This window comes from Symsagittifera roscoffensis, chromosome 6 (assembly GCF_963678635.1).
Source record: "Symsagittifera roscoffensis chromosome 6, txSymRosc1.1, whole genome shotgun sequence".
NCBI lineage: Eukaryota > Metazoa > Xenacoelomorpha > Acoela > Convolutidae > Symsagittifera > Symsagittifera roscoffensis.
In genome coordinates this window covers 1,124,226-1,149,708 of record NC_087067.1, presented here as the reverse complement: position 1 = coordinate 1,149,708, position 25,483 = coordinate 1,124,226, and the positions used below count along the sequence as shown (strand labels likewise).

At 34.0% G+C, this 25,483-nt stretch overlaps 3 protein-coding genes across 5 annotated transcripts in view; 2 read left to right on the top strand and 1 right to left on the bottom strand.

The window, feature by feature from the left end:
* LOC134848083 (uncharacterized) lies at window positions 1-7,042 on the top strand. The gene is made up of 7 exons (XM_063865424.1): window positions 1-96; window positions 2,630-2,667; window positions 3,819-3,871; window positions 4,624-6,007; window positions 6,140-6,280; window positions 6,361-6,497; window positions 6,869-7,042. The coding sequence occupies exons 1-7, from the start codon at window positions 47-49 to the stop codon at window positions 7,040-7,042; spliced, it is 1,977 nt and encodes a 658-aa protein (XP_063721494.1). The 5' UTR covers window positions 1-46.
* The window catches only part of LOC134848877 (uncharacterized), a 572,430-nt gene that overhangs the window by 502,770 nt on the left and 44,177 nt on the right, over window positions 1-25,483 (bottom strand). The window lies entirely within an intron of this gene.
* Window positions 6,092-25,483, top strand: LOC134848255 (uncharacterized). Of its 3 annotated transcripts, XR_010162914.1 has the most exons (7): window positions 6,092-6,280; window positions 6,361-7,071; window positions 7,725-7,863; window positions 8,140-9,163; window positions 9,359-9,738; window positions 23,387-23,720; window positions 25,138-25,483. XR_010162914.1 is itself a non-coding variant. In XM_063865641.1 (6 exons), the coding sequence occupies exons 4-6, from the start codon at window positions 9,590-9,592 to the stop codon at window positions 25,267-25,269; spliced, it is 615 nt and encodes a 204-aa protein (XP_063721711.1). In that variant the 5' UTR covers window positions 6,092-6,280; window positions 6,361-7,863; window positions 8,140-9,163; window positions 9,359-9,589; the 3' UTR covers window positions 25,270-25,483. The 3 variants fall into 3 exon arrangements, 2 of the variants coding, with proteins under 2 accessions (XP_063721711.1, XP_063721710.1); XM_063865641.1 differs by having other exon boundaries at window positions 6,361-7,863; XM_063865640.1 differs by lacking the exons at window positions 6,092-6,280; window positions 6,361-7,071; window positions 7,725-7,863; window positions 8,140-9,163; window positions 9,359-9,738 and adding an exon at window positions 22,808-23,125.

The window sequence follows — 25,483 nt, the reverse complement described above, 5'->3', positions numbered from 1 at the left end:
ATGTTGATGTCAGATGTGATTGGAAGAGAAGAAGTCCAGAATATTGATGCTTCTGGTGGACTGTTTCCTGTTTTGGATTACTCAGCTAGCTAACAGGTTTTTTTTCTTAATTTTTCTGAGGCAGTCCCTCCTGGTTTGGAGTCCCCCTAAGAAAAGATTAAGAAATGCTCTGCTTTCTCAGTGTGTGAGGAGAATTGACTATGAGAAATCAATTTTCTCTGGTTTTTTCTTCTCTGTTCAGAGAGTGCTCGTCGTATGGGATGGGAATTAAAGTAGTTTTTTTTGCCTCATTTTGCTGGATTTCTAATTGTTAAAAAATGCTTGTCATAAAATTTTCATATATGAAAAGTTTCTAAATTTTCAATTTCCATATATGAAAAAAGGCTAGTCATACACTTTCCCTATATGAAAAAATGCCAGTCATACAATTTCCATATACGAAAAAAATACTAATCATAGACCTTTCATGCAATTTTCTGTACGTATGGAATTGCATGGAAAGTGTATGACTGGCATTTTTCCATATATGGAATTTGTATGACTAGTATTTTTGGTCATCCCGGGAATGGTAACACCAAGTTACTCTTCAGATAAAATAATACGCTTGTGAATTTGCGATCTGCGAATGAAGCAGAAAAGACGGTGTAGCATATGTTTTTCAAATGTAGTCTGAAATTTTGGGTCTTTGCTATGCACTGTAGACTTTGGAGATCAACCGTACAAGTTACCTACTATTCAATTTAAGAAAATTGAACTGAAACATTTGTATAATTTGTCTAATTAAGAGCAGATAAATGCAATCACCCATAAAAAAAGTAAAAACCAATTTTATTGGTGCGTTTGTATGAAATGCATGTTTTATACATAATTAATTTCCATATTTTTACTTGCTTGGGAGGACATTCTACGATAGGTCCTTTAGGCGGAGAGATTGCACGGTTGATTAGACTTTGGATGTTACTCATTTATTCTGTAATAGATAGTTTATTTGTGCTCCCTGTTTCAGTCTCACTCTGACACTCTGAAACTGTGCGGTGTGCTAACACACAAAAAACTGTGTATATCCACACGAATTTTTGGTACAAAAAAGACACGATTTTGTAGCCATTTACATGATTTTTTTCGTGTGAATTCTCACAATTTTTTTGTATGGTTTACACAATAAATTGTGTACTTTTTACACTACAACCAGAAATTTGTCGTGTAAAAAACACACGAGTAATCGTGTTAAGATACGAATAAAAAAATTGTTTTACATGACAAATTGTGTAATTTTTACGTAAAAAACTGATGTTTCGTGTAAAAATTACGCGGTTTATTGTGTGAAATAAATTTCTTTTTCACGATAAATTATTTTTCATCTGTGCAAATATACAAAAAATTCATGTAAAAGGTTACAAAATCGTGTTCTTTTTGCACAGATAAATCGTGCGAATGTGCACGATTTTTTTTTGTGTCGGCACATGATTATAAATAGTTGAGCAAGTTTAATTTGAACAGAGCAAAAAAATTGAGAAGCGTTAAGATGCAGCATTAAAGTCACCGTGAACACAAAACAAGTTGAGTGGGCGAGTTTGAGTGAAAAATTGGGCGAGTGAGTCGACTTGAGCAACTGGTACAGATGAGTTTCAAGTTTGCATACGTAAAGCGACTAATTAAAACAAGTTTTGTACAATTTAGTCCTCAAACTTTTGCCCTGTTTTCTGATACCTGGATTTTTTCTGGTTTTTTCTTTGTTTTTTTAAGCAGGAGCAAATGAGTATAATAGTAATTACTATATTAAAGTGATACAAAAAAATTGGAGTGATAGATATAAATGAGTAAGTTTTTAAAAATTATGAATTCTAATCTGGCTTGTCTAACGTTTTTTTAGACTTCAAAAAAGCGTTTAATATCGTTTTAGGTTCAATTTTTAAAATGCAATTCGAAAAAACCCTTGATAATGAATCAAGTAAGTATTTTTGCAAAATTGGATTTTTCTCACGATTTTTTTAGCACACGGTGTGCGTGTCAATCTCCACAATTCGTTTAAAAAAACGGTTTTTAAACACTTGAATTAATGAGCATTTTCTCGGCAAAATAACTCCGGAATTTTGAAAACATAACGATAATTTTTAGCAAAATTTATCATCGGTTACATCGGCCACAAAACATCAGCATAACCCAAAGCAAGCTGCAAAAATGGCCAGTATTTGTCCTTGAGACATATTGCTCTTTTTAAAGGTCAGCCTTAATCAAGGCTGAACCAAATTAGAGCGAGAAGACGGTTAAAATAGGTTTTTTTGGGGGGGTTCGAATCTGGTTACGGATCGTCCCATCAAGTTCGGGGATTTTTGAGTTCTAGAAAGGAAATGACCTAGGCGGGATTCGAACCGGCGCCGAACCCGCCGGGACGCACCCTGTATACGCTCGGCTACTGTCCCTATATACATTTACAATTTGGTTCAATTTATACTTTCGCTTACATTTACATTTATATGCATGCATACTCTCGCTTACATTTGCGCTGCAACACGCTGTTATTTTTTATTGTGTAAAATCATTCGATATTTTGAAAATTTCTGTGTTTTACACAATTTTTTGCATCACACGATAACTTGTCGGAAAAATTAACTCGATAAGTTTTTAGAGTGTGTAAGGACAATCTTCTACTGATGTCATCGAGAGGTCGAACGAATACCCGCACTGACAGAAAAGGATAAGGATCAATTTTAATATGAAAAAAAGTACGTTGATTAATTTAGATCGATTTTAGTATGAAAAAAGTACGAAGATTAAATAAAAAAGATGAAGATTGATTTGGATCGATTCAAAATTTATTTAAATTGATCTTGAATCCCAGCTAAAAAAATTGATCTAAATCGATTTTAAATCAATTTAAATGCATTTTTTCCAGTCTGAATTTGTTTTTATTTTTGAGGGGATTAAAACGGATTTAAATCAATTTTTTTCATTCGAGTTTCATCAGTTTCAAATTTTTATTGTATTTATTTCTTGCCTATCAATTTTCATTTTACATCCATAGCGTATTGAAGCATAAAAAAGACCAACAAAATGACCAAAATATCGATAAAATTCTTTGATTTTCTTGCTTTCAGTGAGTTCAAAAACTGATCTATATTGACCCTTTTCTTGATTCGTTTCATAAGTTGTTGCTTAAAATCTGATTTAATTTCATAATTTTCTACGATTTTATTGCATATTATTGAGATCGCAATTTAATTTTACCTGACCCTTTTCTGGTTTGTTAAATTTTGCCCATAATCTGATTAACAATGGTTTTCTGTGATTTCATTGCAAATTTTTGAGTTTAAAACCTGATTTATGTGGATCATTTTATTGAATTCTATAACATCTGGCACGAGTATTTATGTTTAAAAAATTGAAAATAAAAAAAATGCATCAATTTTTTTAAAGGGTATGTTTTTTTTGCCGTGTTAGCAAAATAATCGATTTGAGTGTGTCGGAAAATCTATCGAAGTCGATTTAAATCGATTTTTCAGACACTTAAATTGATTTAGAATTTTCAAAAAGATCGATTTAAATTGATTTAAAATGGATTTAAGTGAGATTCTGATAGATTTAAGTGAGATTCGGATGGATTTTAGTGAGTCGGAAAATCCATCGAAATCGATTTGAACTGATTTTTTAGACCCTTAAATCGATTTAAAATGCGCAAAAAGATCGATTTAAATCGATTTAAAATCCATTTAAGTTCGTAAAATGTACATGGTTAATCGATTTGGATCGATTTTAAATCCATTTAAATCGACCGGAAACCATTTCTGTCAGTGCGGGTAGCTTCGCCGACTCAACAGAAGAGCAGGTGACAGATGGAATCTCGACAGCCAGATCCAGTCAATCGCAGAGAGTGAGTTTATATGTTTCCGGTTTTGAAGGTCATGAGTTGAAAATCCGATGCCTTAAAACCTCTTTCAAAACATTCAGCTGAAAATATTGGGTTTCGCTAAACTCGGAAATATTGGGTTTTTTTCAAATTCTTTTTCATTCTCGTATTTTCTAATATATTAGTGATTCAAGTTTCATAATTGGAAGCATGTATATAATGGTTTGCTTTCCTTGGCTCAAGCTAGATTCGAGTCCAATCATGCTTCTAGCAATTAACTGTTGTTTGGGTTCATCCAACCAGTATATTTCAATTTTTTTCCAGCATTGTTTTGACAAAGAAATGGACTAAGTTCATTGACCTCAAAATACTCTTTCTGACAAATGGCAGTTTAAATCCAATTTTACGTGGAATATGATTTGATTCAGACTACAGGATCTCAAGGATTACTGAAAAATGAGTCTTAATCTTGGAACATTTTGTGTTTTCACTCAAGATGCTGCTGGTGTTTAAGGTCCGTTATTTTGTAGATATTTTTAAATTTAATTGATTTTTTTAGTGAGCGAAGTTTTGGAGTCTTTTCTGTTATACGGCCCAAATTCTCAAAATGTTGATTGAGCTTTTAATTTTTTTGGCCTTTTTTTCGCTGATATTAATTTCAACCAATTAGATTCCAGCATCAAGATAATAAACTTACCAAATAGCAAAAAGAATAGTTTTTGGGCCGTATAACGGAAAAGACCCAAGTTTCAATGCCATTTCTTTTTGCTGAGCAGTTTGGCGGAAGTGGAAACGTGAGTGGGGGTGTTGACTTAACACATGGCAAGGGTGGGTTGGAATACTCCTCGACTGTTTCGTTTGGATGCCACTCTCAGAAAGAGCTGCAATTCGGAGGAGCAAGAGACTCTTCGGAGAGACAATCACGTCGCTTGCAGTCCATACGGGAAGGAGATCGTGGAAGAGCTGCAATTCGGAGGAGCAAGAGACTCTTCGGAGAGACAATCACGTCGCTTGCAGTCCATACGGGAAGGAGATCGTGGAAGAGCTGCAATTCGGAGGAGCAAGAGACTCTTCGGAGAGACAATCACGTCGCTTGCAGTCCATACGGGAAGGAGATCGTGGAAGAGCTGCAATTCGGAGGAGCAAGAGACTCTTCGGAGAGACAATCACGTCGCTTGCAGTCCATACGGGAAGGAGATCGTGGAAGAGCTGCAATTCGGACGAGCAAGAGACTCTTCGGAGAGACAATCACGTCGCTTGCAGTCCATACGGGAAGGAGATCGTGGAAGAGCTGCAATTCGGAGGAGCAAGAGACTCTTCGGAGAGACAATCACGTCGCTTGCAGTCCATACGGGAAGGAGATCGTGGAAGAGCTGCAATTCGGAGGAGCAAGAGACTCTTCGGAGAGACAATCACGTCGCTTGCAGTCCATACGGGAAGGAGATCGTGGAAGAGCTGCAATTCGGAGGAGCAAGAGACTCTTCGGAGAGACAATCACGTCGCTTGCAGTCCATACGGGAAGGAGATTGTGGAAGAGCTGCAATTCGGAGGAGCAAGAGACTCTTCGGAGAGACAATCACGTCGCTTGCAGTCCATACGGGAAGGAGATCGTGGAAGAGCTGCAATTCGGAGGAGCAAGAGACTCTTCGGAGAGACAATCACGTCGCTTGCAATCCATACGGGAAGGAGATCGTGGAAGAGCTGCAATTCGGAGGAGCAAGAGACTCTTCGGAGAGACAATCACGTCGCTTGCAGTCCATACGGGAAGGAGATCGTGGAAGAGCTGCAATTCGGAGGAGCAAGATACTCTTCGGAGAGACAATCACGTCGCTTGCAGTCCATACGGGAAGGAGATCGTGGAAGAGCTGCAATTCGGAGGAGCAAGAGACTCTTCGGAGAGACAATCACGTTGCTTGCAGTCCATACGGGAAGGAGATCGTGGAAGAGCTGCAATTCGGAGGAGCAAGAGACTCTTTGGAGAGACAATCACGTCGCTTGCAGTCCATACGGGAAGGAGATCGTGGAAGAGCATGGAAAACTCCAACCCTCCCATTCAGACATCATCTGATAAAAACTGTCTTTCAAAGAACACAGGAGGGATCCCCCCTATTGCAATAGTGGAGAATGATAACATGGTACAAATTTCGTATATGCTTAACTGTTCGATTCTTTCTTTATTGGGGGGGGGGGGGGTGAGTTTCGTTACAAAGTATCATGGGGGGGGGGGGGTAGTTAACAAGAACACACAGGAGTAAACGAGGCAAACTGTTGAGTTGTATACACTCGGAGAAGACCACGAGATCTCTGCGCTTCTGTGGATCCAAAATCCGAGAGGGTTTTGGCGAAGAGTGGATGCGTGTCTTTCTTTTGCATTGGATTACGCAATTTTGAAGTTCCAGCAAGCACACGTCATAGTGTACTATGTAGTGAAAGGTAAGTTTGAATCAATTTTCTATTCTTTAGTTTGCAAATCTAACCAATCAAAAAGCAATTTCGAGCTCTTCGATTTTCAGGCAGTGTAGGTGCCCAGTATGACGTGTGGGTGCTGCACCCGCTCATTTTCATCACATTTGCGACTGTATTTGTGCTCTTGGTTGAACCCAATGCAGTAGGAAGTTGTATCCCGGAGTTGAAAACCATCATCAGGGGAGTCACTCTCAACTAATACCTCAGCTTTAAAACTTTCATTTCAAATAAAGTCAGTTAACTCCCATAGCTCATTCCTAGTTAAAACATGCCGTCTTTTATATGAATCAAAAACATTCGATTCACTCATTTTTTTCTGTTTTGAAAAAAAAACAGATTGGGTTAGTTTATTAAAGATCGACCCTGAATGTACTCCGATTTTATAGATGCACCAAAAGTATATGTAGTTAACTGACAGCCTGTAAATCCAAGTACGGAACCATCAAAAACTAGAGAACTTTTCTTATCAAAAATGTAAAGAAAATGTAGGGGTATCATTAGGTGATTATACTGTGTTGGGTAAAGCTTGAAGAGACTGAGAATGTTTCAATTTAGATTGGACTGACAATAGTTCTGGGCAGTGGCATGCCCATCGGCAAGAAGGGTCCGTTTGTCCACGTGGCGTGCATGGCAGCAACCCAGCTCAGCTCCGCCGTCACTTCCTTCCAAGACGTGTCTACCGCAATTCCACTCGCAACACAGGGATGCTGGCAGGCGCGTGTGCAGTAGGAAATGCGTGCAATTTTGCTGCTCCATTTGTTTAGTGACGTCTTTTGTGCTCAAGCTTCTCAATATTTAGGAATATGTGAATTTTCTCCCACCTTAAGTTAAATGGTAAAATCAAGCAGTAAAGCTTGTATGCACAATGCTCAAATCTGATTGGCTGAAAAGTATTACGTTTAAGCAAGTGAACGATCCCCTCCCTAAATTGATTTAGGGGTGAGATTGTTAACTTGGTCCAGTTTTTATACAAACCACAAGTTAGTTTGATTGGTAAATGTGACTAAATAACCGATTCCATGTTGAATGACAATCAAATTGCACTGAGATGAGATAACTATCGGGTGATATTGAAACTGAGAAGGTTTCAAAGTAATGAGACTCTGTAAATCTAAGTACGGAACCATCAAAAACTAGAAAACTTTTCGTATCAAAAAAGTAAAGAAAAAGTAGTTTCAGTTATGGTTGTATCGGTAGTCCTTTTTAGGTGGGGTGCTGTTCAGCATAGAAGTCACGGCCACATACTTTGCTTGCAGTGCGTAACTATTGGAGGGATATTTTTAGTGCAGTAATAGGGGTACTAGTTTTCCAGTTGGTAGTCATGTAAGCCGACAATGAGCACACAATTACAGCTCTCTTCAGCAACAGTTTTCCCGTTGAGATCCCTTTTGACAACATTCTCTATTTACAGGGTCCATAATTACATCTGGATGGTCCGACGGATTAAAATCTGCGTTATCTACAATTTGAGTATTTACAGTCTGATCTCTAACTTCGCCTGGAATTCCCCGCCCGGGACCGGTACTCTACTCACTCTTGAACAGGAAGAGGTAAAGAAAAAGGAAAGGTATTACTAAAGCAGGAATTTTTAAAGAATATTAAGACGTTTTATTTTCAAATTAAAAATTTTTTAATGTAATTTTACCTAAACAGGAGAAGTTTTCTTGGTGCGATTTGCAGTTTTTTCATAAACCTTTTAAAGGCGTGTATATCTCTCGGGATACTGCAATTGCAGAGTAAAGTTTTCGTGTACTTTCTGAAGGTTAGTTTTGATTGAGGAGACTTAGTGAGTTAAAATTAAGTTGTGAAGTCATTACTTTGTTTAGACGTTGAGTCACTGGAACACTGAACCAAGTGGAATCTTCGTCTGTCTCAGATTGTTTGTTGCTTCCAAATTCGTCCTTTCCGCTCTTGCCGTGACCATGCCAATCCCTAGCGGTATCTGTTTGCACACTTTTCCCATTGGGGCTGGCTTCGGTCGGATAGTCGGGGAGTTCTTCCATTACTGGTTTCCAGACCGAATTGGGGTCGTCGAGATCCAACCGAGAAGCTATATCAACATCAGCCATCGTCTTCGAACTGACAGTTCATATTGCGCACTCTCTTCCGGTGCTAATTGCAGTCATCTTGGCCAACATGGTCGCCCAGTGTCTACAACCATCAATGTGGACAAAGATAGTAACATCCAGATGAATCAGTTGCCGTTCCTAACTGACATCGCCTCCGCTTCCAGGGAATTTTACGACATCACAGCTGAACAAATCATGCAAACGAAGCTGAGTTATATATGCTGGAGACAGCCATAGAAGGAAGTCTACAGTATAATCCGTAGCTTGAGCACTTAGTAGAAAGTCACGTGAGTATGGTGTTGCTAGGCACAATGCGAGTGGGAATTTTACAAGCCAAGATACAACAGCAAATCAGTCGACCAGCGTTGCTGAAGTTCATACGTAATGGATGCGACTTCAACGCACTGAATTTAAAAACTCAACAGAAGTAGAGACGCAATCCGAATGCAATTTCAAATGACAATGAAAATACACGTTACAAATTGGAGAGAAACACAGGAAAATCACCAAGCAATGAGTCCTATTGAATACAATAAAGGATGCGTCAGCGCCCGACAGCCAATACATGAACGAGAGACGCCAATCGAAGACCATTTTCAACACAGACTTCCACAGAGTTTCCTGGCTACGAATCCGGCCGCAATGAAGAAGGTCAAAGTGAAAACCTTGTGTGGCTTATTTTCTGGTTCTTTAGCTGATATTTCCACGGCCTCATCTTTGGTACAAGACCATGCAACTCTTGTTGCTGCGTACCAACATAGCAGGAGAAACTCAGCCACAGGTAAATATTATAGTCAGCGGCATGGTACTCTTAGAAGACATTAAGAGTACTTTTGATTTTTCTTATAACGCAGGCATTTAATAATCTTTTTTAAATTGCAGAACATATGATGCAAAAATGGGTGTTCGATCTTCTGGTATTAATTGTTTTTGAAAAATAGTTCTTTAGTTTTTCGTACAGGACTTGTATCTTCAGCATACGATCACCACTCGAAGTCCGCTAGCTCAAATATGCACGGGGGCAACAAATCAAACACGATGACAAATATGACTCAAAATGACGCAAAATGACGTCAGACTAGCTGTCCAGCATTCATCTGCGTATATAGATATTTGCGAGTTACAAGAAAAGAAAACGACACCGATCTTTTGACAGCAGTTGTGCTACAATTGTCTATAGTGATGACGGAAGGACACTCAGATAATAATGAGTGTCCTTCGTCATCATGTGATGACCATGACAAAAATGGACACCACAACTAAGCCAATACAGCGGAACTCGATCGGGAAAAAGTGTCTTGGAAACAAAGATCGAATAATAGTGATGTGCAGTCGGCGTCTAAATCATCAGACTCGGCAAGTTATCGTCATCGACTTTTTTTTCAATTTAATCAGTTTTTTTTTCCACCGAAAATAATTGGGTTTTTGTGCCAAACCAATCGACTTCTCTATTGTGTACTTGTAATTTGCGTAACCAATTTTCCTCAAGTGAGTTCAGCTCACGATAAAAATGAGGAAAATTTTTTTCTTGATTGCAATTTTTTTTTGAATTTGTCAAAAAAAATCATTAATATAAATTTTGAATAGTCAAAACTGAAAGTGTTACGACCCCAATAGTATTTAGGCAATATAATCAATTTGATATAGATTTTATACAGATTATATACAGATTATCTTCAGATTAACTTTAGGTTTTCTTGTATAAGGGTTATATATTGACTATATGCAGATTATCTACAGATTATATACAGGCTTTACTAAAACCTGTATTTAATATGTAGATAATTTGCATAAAGTCAGTATATAATCCTTACACGAAAAAAACTGTATATAATCTGTAGGTCTGTAGATAATCTGCATATAGTCAGTAAATAATTTTTAACAAAAAAACCTGTAGATAATATGTAGATAATATGTAGATAATCTGTAGATAATATGTAGATAATATGTAGATAATCTGTATATAATTTGTTTAAAATCTGTATCAAATTGATTATTTTGCATAAAAACTATAGGGGTCGTAACAATTTCAATGTTGACACTTCAATACTTATATTAATGATTTTTTTGACAAATTCAACAAAAAATTGCAACCAGGAAAAAATTTCTTCAATTTTTTAGTGAGCTTGAGAGGAATATTTATTACGCAAACTAAAAATTTCAAGATATTCCTCCAAGATTTTGCAATCTAAGGGTTTCCAGGGTAGGAAAAGTAATTTTGCGCAAAACTTCATCGAATGCCATTTCGAAGATCAGCCTGTTTAGCGCAATTTTGTGATAAAAACATCGAGAAAAATTAGAAAAACTAACATAAAGGAAATTATTTTTTGCTGCAACTTCTATTTTTGCTTTCTTTTTGAGGTATTTTTGGTTCTGGTGTGTTTGATCTTTGTGGGTCTATATTTTGCTGTTGAATTGTTTTTGTATTTTTTGTGGTATTAACGTTTTGATTTTGTTCTATTTGTGGGTTATTTTGAACGATGTGTTTACCTGTGAAAGAATATAATTGAGTTAATTCGCAAAGTGCGTATTCCCTCGGATAATAAGGTAAAAGGTTGTTACGGTGTTTTATGATTTCCTTCTTGCTGGAGTCAGTAAGTTTGTATGTTACTTCAGTAGGTTGATCAATTATTTGGTATGGTCCTTTTCGAAGTAGTTATAATTTTTTGGATATTCTTTTTTGTGTATTAAAATTAGATATTAAAACGATTGTTCCAATTTTTAAGTCTCTGGCTGGCACGAAGCGTGAATTAATTTGGTTATTTATATTTTGCCTTTGTAACAGTTTTTTGTTACTTTTTGGTAGATTTCACTGTGTTTTTTTTTATCATTTTTAAAATCCATTTAGTATGTGTACCGGAAGCTAATTTCAAAATTTGTGGATGATGAAAGTGGTCTTCATCATGTGTGTGTAAGGGTAGGGGTATAGATATTCAATCTTTGTTGGGTTGACAATAACCTTGAGCATTTTTATGAGCGTTTGCTGTAAACATGATTGGTTTTCGTGGCTTTTGATTAAAAACCATTTCGTATGGTGACATTCCTAAAGCTGTTGTAATTTGTGAATTATAGGATAATGGGAATAATTTTACATCTGTTGACTATTCAGTGTTTCTTGTATCATTTCCATTAAGGATGCATCTAAGATATTCTTGTAGTGAACGGTTCATACCTTCGACCAATCCATTTGTCCAACGTGCATGAGATGTAGGTGGTTTATGTTCAATATCATTCAGGTGGCATAATGTGATGATTTAGTTATTAATGAATTCTGTTCCATTATCTGTGATTAGTATTTCTGGTAGTCCAAAATTAGCTATCCAATGATCGTAAAGTGTTGTGTATGCGTAATAAGCATTACAATGTGGTACTGGGTTGAGTGCTACGTAGTGTGTAAATGCATCAAGAATTACCATAATATAAGATTTTCCTTCGGAGGATGGTGAAAGTGGTCCTTTTGTGTCGAATGAGATTCTATGATTGAAATATAGATTTTGTCCTTTAAAATCTTGTTTTGTTGCTATTTGTTTTTGATTTGGATAAGGTTTATTTAATTGACATTTTATGCAATCGTTGCATAATACTTTAATCCAAATTGGTGCATTTGGGGAGTAAACATTTTGTGTAAAATTTCAATATGTCTTTTCTGATCCTGAGTGTTCTTTTGTATGTTGTGTATGGGATATGTTAATTGCTATCAGCATCATGCTGAGGGGGAGACAGGGTACTTTAAAATCGGGTGTTTGGTATTCTAAAAGGTCTGTAGTTTCATTAATAGTTGTATTATTGTTTTTTCTAAAGTATCGGAGGAGTGTTTTGTTTCCTAAGATTGTTGTATCAGCCTTTGTTGGTTTTGTTTATACTTGTGCCATGATTTGAGTTGTCGAATTACGGGATCAAAGTTTTTGATATTTTGTAATAACTGTAGTGTAATTTTTTCTGTTGGTGGTAGAAAATTATTTTCAACTTCTAATTTTCACGAAGGAATTGTGTCGAGTGGGTGATAGAGATCAAAAACTTGATTTATTGTGTATTTTGAATCATTTATTGGTGGTCCTGATAAATTTATTTTGTCAGTTAAGTTTTCTTTTTCTATCAATGGAAAGGTGTTATTTTTGGTGTGGTTGTTGTTTGATTGTTTTTTGTTGAGTACTATTTTTAATCCAATGTGAATAAGGAATTGGTTTGAATGTGGATGTTCCTAATAGATCTGCTTCATAGTGGTTGTTTTGACAGTCTAAATAGAGTGGGAAATAATGTAAGTTATTTATTTGTGACTGATCTATATCAGTTTTTACTGCGTATTTGCACTCTAATCTTGGTGATGTTTCATTTTTTGCAAGGTAGAATTTAATATTTTGTGGTATTTCAACTGTGGTTTTTCGTGTAAGTAGTTCAGGAGGTGTAATTCTACTTAATGTAGTACACGATAATGGTGGTGCAAGATTTTTTCCTGCTGTCCAAACTATATGTAAGTTTGGGAATTTCATTAAAAATAATTGAAATCTGTAAACTCTATGGTTTGGGTTTGACTTCTGTGTAAAAAGAAATTTAATAGGTTTATGATCTGTAAATAGAACTGTTGGATGTTTAGATCCAAGTATCAGAAATTCATATTCGGTAGTGTGTATATTATAGCTGGGCATTCTCTCATGAGAGTAGAGAGTCGTAGTTCAGCTTGTGTAAATAAGCGAAAATATGCAGATATAAGATTCATTTTGTTTGTTGCACTGTGTGATTGTAGCAATGCTGCGCCGATGCCAAAATTTGAAGCATCGCACATTGCGTAAAATGGTTGATTTGGATCTGGGATTGTATTTGATATTTGTTCTGTTAACAATTTTTATTTTCTTCGAATTTTGTTTGATTTTCGTTAGTCCATTCGAAGTTATTTTGTTGTCTAAGGATGTTATAGAAAGGTCTTAAGTATAATTGTATTTTGTATACATATTTACTTAAGAAATTTAGAATTTCAAGGAATTCTTGTATTTTATTTTTATTTGTGGGTGGTTGAAGTTTCTGAATCGCGTGTGTTTGTGATTTCAATGGAGTTATAGTGTTTCTTTCGATAATGTGGCCAAGAAATTTTACGCGTGTTAGGAAAAAATGTGATTTGTCTGGGGCTGCTATCATGTTTTCATTTTTGAGTATTTGATGATTTTGTTCTAAAACTATAAACATTTCGTCTTTCGTTTGTGACTGCATAAAAACCTCATCTAAGTATGTGATTGCATGTTTTTTGAGTATAAGTGGTCTAAAAATTTTACTCATAAAAGCTGAAAAAGCTGCTGGTCCTATGAAAATTCCCAAGAATAATCTATTGAATTCGTATTGTTGATTTCCAATAACGAATTGGGTTAATCGTCGTGATTGTTCATCTAGTGGCATTTGATTGTATGCACTATTCATATCTGCGGTTGTGAACTATTTACCATTTGTTTTTGTTAGAAATACTTGAATAGGTTCAATGGGCCAATTGCATTTAGTTTTGTCAATTTGTGAATTGAGGTATCTAGCATCTAGAACGATTTTAGTGATTCTCCTTTAGCTAAGATGATAACTGGGTTGATAAAGGTGTTACCTTTTGGTTGTTCCTCTTTGTTTACTGGTGATATAATTTCATATTGTTCCAAAATGTGAAGTAGTCTGTTTACTCTATCTTGTAAATGTATCGGTGCGTTACTTGCTGTTTGTTTTTTGAAAACTGCGTCAGGTTTTAAAGGTAAATGTAGTGGTGAACTGATGTTTCCAACATCGAATTTTGATTTTGCATAAGTTGTTGGAAATTTTAATAATAGTTCGGCTAATTTATCGAATTCTTTTTGTGTTCTTTGAGAATGTTGAAAATTAAACATTGTTAGAAACTTTTGTTGTTCTTCCGTATAATGTGATATTTTAAACGTTGGTTTAAAATATGGTGTTTTTGTGAAGTATTCAGTGTTTCTTTTTTCGTTGCTAAATTATGTTGTTTATTGATAATTATTCATCAAGAATTGTGGATTGACATATATCTAGTAATTGTAAAATATTATTGACTCGATATGCTACTTCATTTGTGGGTGAAGTTGTAGCATTTGTTTCGCAGTATCATAAGAGTCCTAAGGGTAGTGTTATTTGATATGGTGAATTGTTATATACGTGTAATGAAATAATATCTGAGTTTGAATGTTTCATATATTTTATTGATGAAATTGTGATTCGGAAAAATTTATGGATGGGTTTAAATCCATGATCTGACATAAAGAAATGTTGTTTGTTTTGGTCTTTATCGTACTGGTGAACTTGCTTGATTGAAAAGTTATATACATTTCCTGATAGTGGTTTCAGGTGTTTTGGTTCCTGATTGTAAATAGGATAAAATTTGGAGAAGAATGGTGGTTGTTTGTTTAATCTTTGAAAGATTGTTAAGGATGTGTTTTTTGTTCTTTTTTATGAATTTTGCTATTTAAAATGTTTGTTGTGGGAGTATACTTAGTTATAAATGGTATGCCAATGATAATGTGTTTTATGTCTGTAATGTGAAATGTTTGTTGTTCAAATGGTTTATTCAGTATTTTATTTTGTTACATTTTTCTAGTGGAAACAAGGAAAAGTTGGATTTTTCCATAAATTATTAATGTTGAGCCTTGTGCTGTTGCTATTTTACTGGCTGTCTTTATAGGTGTTAGGATTGGATGTAACGATTTGATTTCATTCCAGGTAGGAATGTTAATAATATTTGATTCTGCTCCTGAATCAATTAAAAAATCTATTTCAAGATCGGGTGGTTAAAATTTTTTACTTTTTGGGCTTTCTAAGACAAATGGGATTGTCCAAATTTTTTCTCTTGGCTGTTCTTTTTGTATATTTTGGTAAATGTGATTTGTACTTGAGCATTGTTTTTCTTTATTGACTACTGTATTTATTTCATTTACATTTTGTTCAACTGATACATCGTTTCTTATGGGTATAGTATATAAGTCTTGAAGAAGTTCCGATTGATTTTCGTAAACGTGTGAACTAAAGGGTTGTTCGTATACAATGGGTTCGTAGTCGTTTTCGAGTGTGATCATATTAACTGAGATAGTGTTATTTGTATCACTTTCGCTGTCTGTTGATTCACAATTAATGTGGTTTAATTGTAGTTCGGTACTATCTGTATTGTCAATACCAGGGGGATCTGAAGTTGTTTCTTCAGTTGTTTGTACCTGATTAATTTGTCGCTGATGTTTCGGTGTGTTACTTCAATAATTGTATTGGGAATCAGGGTAACGACTGCTGTTTCGATAAGGAGATTGGGATTCCTATTTTGTGAGTTGTTTCGTGACCTATTATAGTAATTGTTATTGTTTCCTTGATAATTAGATCTGTTGTAGGAATTGTTTCTTGATCTATTGTTTTGGTAACGTTGATTTCTGTTGTTTGAATAACTTCTATTTCTGTTATTTGAGTAGTTTCTATTTCTATTGTATGATGAGTTACGTGATCTATCGTTTGAAGAGTGTCTATTCCTAGAATTTGAATGGAAACTGGTATCAAAAAATTCTGTTCTGCTTGAATTTGATCGTGAATAGTTGTTTCTATACTGGTTATTTTGGCTATTTGATCGACGATATCTATTTTGTGAGAAATTTCGTGATTTTCATTGTTCTGGTGATCTACCTTGGGAGTGATCTACCTTATTTGGGAGTGGTTTACCAGAGCTGTTATCACTGTGTATATTTTTGTTTGGTAAATTCTGATCCTTTTTCATGTATTGATAGAATTATTTATTTGGTTCTTTGTACTTTTGCGGTTTATTTTGGTTATCTTGTTGTTTTTGTCTACATTCGGCAATGCTTTGTCCGTATATACGGCAATAATTACACCATTTCTTGAAAGATGGTTTACCGTTGAAATTGGGGTTTTTCTCATATATGTTCAAAATTTCAGTGATTTTTTCCGTTAGGTCTACATCTGAATCGTGTATGTTGTTTATATGTGTAGTATTTGTTTCGATTCTATTAACGTATTGTAGTTTAAAAATTTCTGTTTCTTCGAGTTTCATTGTGATATCTGCTTGTTCTAATTTGTCAACTAGTTTTCTGAAATCTAAATCTGGTTCTTGAATTGATGAGGGATGTGAAGCTTTCTTTTTTATAGCTATTTTTCTTAATTGGGGTAATAGAGACATCATTAAAATTTCTGTCATTTTCGTGGTTTTATAATCATGAGTGTTCAGTGATTATGCTTTTCGAACTATTGTTTCGATTCTAACTGCCAATTGTTTAATTGTTTCGTTTGGTAGTCTGCGAATTTCATTGCATAAAACTCTTTGGTGTTGTTTATTTCTTTCAGAATCAAACATTTTCTAAAATTCTTGTGTAAATCTTTTCCAATTTGTTTTAATGTTTATTGGTAAAACTGTAAACCATTTCTGAGCTGCGCCATCAAGTGTTGCTTGGATTAACGCTGTGCGTCTATGTATACAATTTCGATGGAGTGGTGTATCAATTGGTTCATGTCCGATATTTAAAATTAAAATTGCCGTGGCTGCATTTCAATAGTCTTCTACAGAATATTCAGGGTCTGTGCCTGTGAATACCATTAGTGTTTTATTTGATGTTTTTGATGATCCACCCATGAGGTATGGATTCATAGTCATTTGTAGTAATTCTGCGGCATTTGGCATTTGTGAAAAATTTGTCAGTTGATTTTTTGTTATGTCATGTTGTTGCAAATAATATGGTAGTGGTATTTCATTTTGCTTTTGCGTTGGTTGATAATAATCAGTATTTGCTGGGTTTTGTGAGTAAAAATTATTATTTTGAGGTTCGTGATTTTATCAAGGTTGTCGCATATGTTGTTCTCGTGTATATGGTTCAAAAACATCTGGTTGACTTACGTGATAAGAGTGGAGCCTTGGTTTTGAAAATTTTGTTGATGGTTTTGGTCATGAAAATCGTCATCATCTGATGAATGATAATTAGGTGTATAGTAAGATGTTTTTTGTTTATTTTAGTATGGCTGTTTACTATTTTTGTTCTGTTGAAAAAATGGATAGTTTTCACTTGGGTCTGATAGAATACGTGGGTTATCATTAAAATTTACGAAATTTGATGTTTGTTGTTGGGGATTTTGTCGTTGTGAAAATGAACGATTATGCGGATTTGTACGAGGAGGTTTAGATGTTTGTGATCTATTTACGTAGATATAATTGTGTTCTGCAAAATTACTTCTGGTGAATATTCTTTGTTTTTGTGGTGGTTTAGTCATTGGTCTAAATTTTTGGTAATCCATATGTGAATAATTTGGAGCAACCGATGGTTTAACTGTAAATTGCAATGTTACTTGAGGTAATATTGAAGTCTTTGGTTTTGGCGTTGTAAGGTTTGGATGTATTGGTGAAATATTTTGTTGTGTAGTTGTTACAATTGTTTCAACTATTTCTTCATTTATAAATGTGATGGTCTTTGAATATCTTGTTGTGTAAGATTTCTAGTTCCATTTAAGTTTTCTTGTTGTACAAGAGTTGAATTTAAACTGTTATTTTGTCTTCTATCAGGTAAAAATGAATTATTGTTCAAAGGTGTTGCATCTATTGTAAGTGGAATTACTTTTACATAATCTTTGTGAATAGTTATTGTACTGATTGCTTGACTTGAGATGTTTATTGGAATGTTCAGGAATAATGGATGAGACCAATCAAGGTCCCAGATGTAATCTGATTTTTCGGCAATGGCAGTGTCATAATTTGTACTTTAGGGTCTAAAATTTTTTCTTGCTTGTGCAATTAAATCTATATTGTGGGTAAAATAGTCAATTATAAACCATGCTAAGATTTTTTGTAAATCGTGTTTAACATTTGGTGAAATTTTATTGTTTGAAAAATTTTCACGGATTGTGTTTAAAAATTTTGAGAATGCGGCAATTTCATTTCTTACATTTGTGTGTCTTGATACTTGAACCGGTGATGTGCTTTCGGTTTCTGTTCTTTCTAGTATAGATAAATAATTATAAATTATTGCAAAACATCGTTAGTGAAAATTGAATTTGCTCTCTGTGAATTTTGATGTTGTAAGTTTTTAATGTATTCTGTGAATACTTTTGAAAATTCTATACGACATCATCTGTTTGGATAACATTTTTGCCATGAAATTTTTTTGCTGTACTGAGTTCTATGGTGTAAATTCCATATTGTTGTGTTAAGTTACATATTCTTTTTATATAATGATCGACAATTTGTCTTTTGATTTTTATTTCTGGGAATTCTGCTTTACATGGGCTAATCCCTTGTTCAAATATATTTGCGATTCGATTATGGGAAAATTGTATTTTTCCTCTGTCTTCAGTGAGTGAAATGATGATAAACGGGAGAACAGAGTCTTCGTCTGGACTTTCGTCACTTGGGCTTTGACTCATTTTTTCGTTTTATGATTGTTAGTGCGTAATGTTCAATGTGTCTGATTGGTTGGTTCCAACTGTATAAACGTACTGGTTTATTTTTGTATATCTTTTTTATTCTTCTTTTTCCTTGTTTTGATGAATGTGATGTAGCTTCTGATACGGAAAAGTATAATTGATCGTGAACTGGATAGTTTTTATTTACTGTGTCTTTTAGTTTGTAAAGTGCATCTAAATTGCTGACTTCTGACTCAGAGACTGCGTTTCTACGCATTGAAAATTTTTTTCGTGTAATTTGTCTTTGCTTATTTAAAATTTTTCTTTTTATTGTTTGAAGTTTTGTGCGAATATATCCGATTGTTTGTTTGTGCGGTGTAATTACAAGATCGTATGTTTCGTTATTTATTTTACAATTGTGTAGTACGATTGTTTGTTTATTTCCTGAATTGTTCAGTGACATAAGGTTTAGGATGAAGGATGCAAGGTTGTTATTAGTGATTTTAAAATCCTAGACTATTAGTCCTTACGATTTTTTTGGTTAGCCTAACTTGGGTCTTTTATGTAGGGTTGGAGAGAAAAGTATATATCGATTCCGAAGAATGATTTTTACTTTCTCGTGGCTATTCTAAGCTAAGGTGTTAACTTACTTAATCTTACTTAGGGGTAGTGATTGTGTTCAAGGTTTGGAGAATAGTAAATCGACCCACAAGGTTCAGGTATACTTAGAACAAAGGTAGTTCGTTAGATACTATTTTAATACTTACTAAGGTTTAAGATTTAGCCTGGGTCAGGTAAGAGGGGGGATTAAGTGAAGGATGAGTAAACGAAAATCTTCACTATTTAGCTTAATTTGAATGGTTAGCGTGATTGAAAAATTTCTATTAGTCTTGGATCTTTGAAAGGATTGGGTAGTGAATCGACGTTTGAGGTCGTTAGACTTTATATTATTGGGTGGGGGAGAATAATATTGTTCCGTTTGATTCAAGGATATGCCTTGATGATAAGGATATAACTTTTTATGGTATAAAATGGATTTACTTTAATTTTTAATGAAGATCCAAGGAAAGCCTTGATGATCTATTTTAAGATTGAACAAGTTGAGATGAAAGAAAGGTAAAAATTTGGATTAGCCTTTAAAGATAATTTAAATTTATTTGATGAAAAATTTTAGTGTTTGATGATATTAGTGGTTTAAATGATTGCTGTTATGTTTAGGTGATGAAGCTGGGGATGCCAGGATGATTTATATATACTAATAATTAATGATCATGTCAACTAATTTTTATTTTTTCTTTCAATAAATATATTTTTCAGATATCTTTCTAAATTTTACTGCAGATTTAGAGGAAACGATTTGAGATGTTTTATAAATAGTTATTGTACAATAATAAATATGATTTAGCGCCTGTAATAATCATTGAAGATTTTTTTCAAGGTTTCTATGTTTGCAAATGAAAATCTAAATTCTTTACTAAAAAAATCCTAAATACAGAAGTTTGGTCTGGCTTTTGTCGTACGACCATGAAACTTAATGGTAAGTTTCTTCGTAGTCGTAGATCGTCTCTTGGCCGAGGTCTTCTTCCAATGCCTGGTTGTTCTATTATTGTGCGGAATAGCGGTTCTGATCTATTGAGTCGTAGAGACATTTCAATTAGATTATTATCATGTAACATTTTTGATAATTTTTTTGTCTAATTCTAATCTATCTGTTAGTTCTAAGCTAATTTTTTTAAGGTCTTGATCGAGACTTATGGTCGCACCAGATGAGTTATGTCTGATAATTTAGGATAGGGTGCACCGTCTGCTCGTCACGCTATCTTATTTTCGGCCGGATAGATTCGTGCAACGTCTTAGTCTAATACCGATCCTAATCTTACTCTTATATCTACTAGTCTCAGGGTGTTTAACTAATCTGTGCTAGGCTCAATAGATCTAGAGTATACTGGCTTATTGCGATTGCTAAAGTTCTCTTGGAGAGGTAACTATTTTCTAAGTTAAATTCAAATCTCTCTGGTGCTGAAATTACAAGTAATTTCAGCACTTGCAAATAAGTGGGTTGTTAGTTAGATGGATCGGATTTGGTTAATATTAAATATTTTATAGAGATAAAATATCAGAATCATATCCAATAATGAATTCTAGTTTAGATCTGGTTCCATCCATCCCGGGTTTAGAGAGTTCCGGGGTTTTTTAGGAGTCAGGAAAAGAAATTAAACATTTAACTTCAAAGCAATTATCATGAGTTTAATTCAAAAATATATATATTTTCAACCAATCTTCTCCTGAAATCAGGAGAATCCTTTTAAAGTGAGAAAATTCCTGGATTTGAAAAAGATAATTGATACATCGTGAGACTAGCGGAAACATTTCACATCAAAATTTTGAATGTGCGTAAAAAAATTTTATTGGCAAACTTTTCCACAAGACGCTCACTCGTTTCTTAAGACAATTTCTTTTAACTAAATAAGTTCAAACTTGAACCTGTTACCAAAATGTTGAATTGCTATCTTTTAAAAGTTAAAAGTATTCCTGTTTTTTCCAATATACTACTCACCAAAAGTGGTTTTTCTATATTTTTCTAAATCAAAAATTTCCCAATTTTTTATTTATCAAAAGAAATTTTTCTATGTTCAACTAGAAATGATGTTTTTGAATGACTATTGACTTCTTGTTGATGTTATTTATAGGATGATTTTCTCTAGTTTATAGTTTTTACATTTTATTCTTTTTTTCTTCAAATTTTTGCAAAAGCTTACCTTAAATTACAAAATTACAGTCAGATGGTCTTCAGTAATCTTGTTGCCATTGTTAGATCACGTAGGTTTTTTATTAGGTAAATTTTCAAAACAATAAAACTAAACTTTTTGCAAATATTTTATTATGACAATCAATAATGTTAAAACTCAACAGGTAAACAACGTTTAACAACTTGCTCAGAAATTTCATGGTTATTTTTGATCCAAGTATTTTCCACTTTTTTTGGCTAGAAAATTTGGGTCCAAAACTTCGCCGCAGCAAAAAAAGTCAAATCGACAAAAAATATCAATAAAAAACTTTGCAATCATTTTTTTTATTAAGAAACTTCTCACTAATTCTTACCTTATGTAAGTTGTACATTTTGCAGCTGTTATTGTTTTTGATAACTGGCAAGAATGAAGCAAACTTTGCACCATCTGAAAAGCATCGAAGCCCGATGCTCAAAATTTTGGTAAGTTCCCAAGTTGCATAATTCCCAAAAGGCATAAAAAAAAAGAAATTTTTCCCAAATGGCATAAATTTCAAGTTATCATAGCAATTCAAACGTTTTGTATCAAGCATCCAATTCTAACATTAAGTCAGGAACGAAAAAATGTGAACGAGATTTGGAATTAATTGCTTCCAAACATATTTTAAGTGACAGTTGTCGGTAAAATTGATCACAAGAGGCTTGTCAAAATCCGCAAGCTTATGCTTTTTGCTTTTTCATAGAAAACTTTCAAGATAAAATGCCAATCAACATTTGAATTGAGAACTTTACTAATTTTCTCACTTTGTTCATGAAAAAGTTGTTCTCGATATTTTCAATGTAACAGTTGCATCAAATTTATGCCATTTCGGAAATTTTTTTATTTTTATGCCATTTGAGAATTATGCCATTTGAGTCGTAACCAAATTTTTATGTTACTTGTTTTTTTTTGTTAGGTCATGGAAAACTTTCAAAGCATTCTTCTGATGAGAGCAGACTTCGTTTAACTTGTATGGATCAAAATTGCACAAGTTTGAATTTAAAAAGTTCAAAAAACTCGAACAAACCACTGAAAAGTGCTAAAGTCAATAATCATCGGTCAATTGAAATCAAAATTTTCTTTTATGGTGGTCGGTATAATCCACAAAATTTTCATATTGTAGCAGATTTTGACGCCGCTTTTGAAGTTTTAAGCAAGTGTTTTTTCCGTTTTGTTCATTAAGAATGTTATTATGTTTTCACTGTCATTTGAAACCTTTTAATGCCAACTCAAAGAGTTTTTTTTGATCGAGTGTTGCTTTGTTCGGCTATACTCAAAATAAATGTTTTTAATCTAAATCTTTTCAATCTTTTGCACAGCGTATTTTCATTTGACTCGATTATCAACAGCTTATGCGACTATTGCTTTTAAATGGTCTCTTTTTGAGTAAAAACTACATGTAGTCACACAAATTCATAATACAATTGAATAATGGTGATTGAAACGACGTCTAGCCGAGATCATCCGGTTATCAGAATAGAGGTTCCAGACTTAAAATTGACTAATATTCCCAAAGCTTCGTCCCGTGTTACTTATGGTTTGACTGGACAAAAAGTGAGTTCAAGAAGCAAGAAATTGGTTTCAAGGAGCTCCAGTTTTAGCGAAGACAGAAAAAGGTTGAGATTTTTATTTATCTTGTTTTTTTTTGTTTTTTGATGTTTTTTTTTCCAAAAATTTTGTTGCCAAAAAATAATCCGAATGAGTATATCTTGTTGTTTTTTTTTACCTGCACTTCGACTAAGATTACCCAAATTGATTGAATTAATTTTTCTAAAAAATTTGGAAATGTAACAATAATTTACAACTTTTTTTTGAGACCTCAGGGCTGCTATTATAGCCTATAATTTAGTTTTTTGAAAACGGAGTTGCGTTTTTAGCTCAGTGAAGCCTTCAACTACGCCAAGATCTAAACGAATTACTGATGACATGACCCAAGATCCTATTTGTCCAAAAGTTCCTCTAAGAAGATATAACTTCAGACAAAGTTCATCATCATCAACACCGTTTTCGACCAATCAAATCAACGGAAACAGAACAAACCAACATCCGCCAACTATACCTGAAGTTGACCTAACGCCTAATCAAAAGAGCCATGATTCCAGTTTGAAACCTATATTCGTGCCCACAGCGTGGTCTATGCCATACAAGCCACCGATCCATGATTCAAGTGTGATTCCTGTTTATCCGAGGGACATTCTACAGTTTCGACAGGCAAGTTTGCAGTCTTAAAACCATTTAACCTGATTGAAAAAATAAATTACAAATATCCATAATAAAATTTCAAAATGAAAACAATTTATCTTTTTCATTTTTTATTGCCTAATTTAGTTGTTTTCGGAAACAAATAACTGCAATGCAACAACTCATTTATAAACGAATAGCTGAAATTTTGATGCAAAAAGCAGCATCAATCTTTTACTTAACTTTTTATTAATGACTTTTAACTATAAAGTTTTTTGGAATGTGCCTTAAGCCATAGTAAACAGTCATGCAATAATCATTCAGCTTTACGCTTCCAAAAAAATTACATAAAATGAAAATCATTTAAATTGCTATTTTTTGGTAAAAACAATGAAAAAAATCAAGCACATCACCGAAATCTTTTCATAAATGTTTTATGCGATATATATGCTGTTTTCAATTCTGACTGTCGTTGCGTGAACTGGAGTTGATGACTTTTTGAGCATTTTGTTGGATAGTTTTCAATAACTTTCTCAACACTTTGTGTTGTTTCAATGCCCTCTAGTCTAATTTAAGTAGATAGATGACTACTTGCGATAAGCAAGGTTGTTGTAATCGTGTGGTAGACTACTTTTCCTTTTATATATTTGTTTAAGGATGACTAACAATAGTGATGGTCTCTTTTTTAGAGCTGACTAAAAATGGTGAATTGGTTTTTTTTGTGACCTAACAGACAAGTTCAATTTTTGATACTTCTGGATTTTTTAATACCAGTATTGATCATTTTGTAAAAAAAAATTGGTTGTTATCTATTTAACAACTTCGATTTCAATATTTCAGTTTTTTAGTTTTTTTTTGTTTTTTTTTTCTTTTGTTTGAGTTGGAAGGAGTTGTTGATTAAGGTTACTTAAGCTCAGCGGCCTCATTTTGAGTAGTTTAATGATCATACGAAGGTTGTTATCTATTTCTTGTTGGATTGAAACAATTTTTGTTAGGATTTTTAAGTTTTTTATGGCTTAAAGTTTTTTGATTCTGCGTCTATCTGCTCAGGTTTTGTCGGCTCTCTTACCGCTTTAGAGTGCTGTTGCAAGGGTCAATTGGCATTCAATTAGCTTACCTTGCTTAAAAAATCCTTTTGAAATAAATCTCGACAAAGATACATTTTTTTCAGATTTCCCATTTTTTTCTTCCGCTCAGTGGTAATAAGCTCTGTTGAGACGAAAAATGCTTTGTTTTACACTTCCAGTCGGGACCTGTTTTTGTTGCAATCTAAATTTTCTACTAATTTTGTCGGTTTGGTTACCAAAGAAGAGATTTTTGACAGAATATTTGTGCTCAGCTTGATTTTTTTTCTTCAGAAAAAATTCGACTTTCTAACTAGCAATTATGTATATATATATATACTACTGCAATTATGTCTCGCTTCTTTTCGTTGTGAACCAATCAGGGGCCGGAGAAAACTCTGACTGAAATTAGAGCGAGTCAGTCTATTCTGATGAATAGTCTAAAGAAGAGCATCTTCAGCACTGCCAAACCACCGCCAGTGAGCCCAGCCTCAAGACAGGTCACCAATGTATGACCATGCGTGTATGACCAAGGATGTATGGTCACAAATGTCTCCAATCTATGAAGATATGAATGTCGGGCCACTATTATTGGCAGGACCAGAAAATTTGAAAGTCGCTATCATAGTTTGAATTAATTTGAGCTGAAAAATGATAATTTGATGACAATTTGATGATAAATTATTTTGAAAAGTTTGAAGAAACTGTGCAAATTGAAGGATAATTTAG

Bases quoted from the DNA above. Each gene is read 5' to 3' on its own strand.
- LOC134848083 (XM_063865424.1), top strand. From the start codon at position 47: ATGCTTCTGGTGGACTGTTTCCTGTTTTGGATTACTCAGCTAGCTAAC. The intron at 2,668-3,818 runs GTCGAACGAATA...CCGACTCAACAG, and splicing joins TCTACTGATGTCATCGAGAG to AAGAGCAGGTGACAGATGGA. The intron at 3,872-4,623 runs GTGAGTTTATAT...TTTGCTGAGCAG, and splicing joins GATCCAGTCAATCGCAGAGA to TTTGGCGGAAGTGGAAACGT.
- LOC134848255 (XM_063865640.1), top strand. From the start codon at position 22,941: ATGGTGATTGAAACGACGTCTAGCCGAGATCATCCGGTTATCAGAATA. The intron at 23,126-23,386 runs GTTGAGATTTTT...TTGCGTTTTTAG, and splicing joins TTTAGCGAAGACAGAAAAAG to CTCAGTGAAGCCTTCAACTA. The intron at 23,721-25,137 runs GCAAGTTTGCAG...TGAACCAATCAG, and splicing joins ACATTCTACAGTTTCGACAG to GGGCCGGAGAAAACTCTGAC.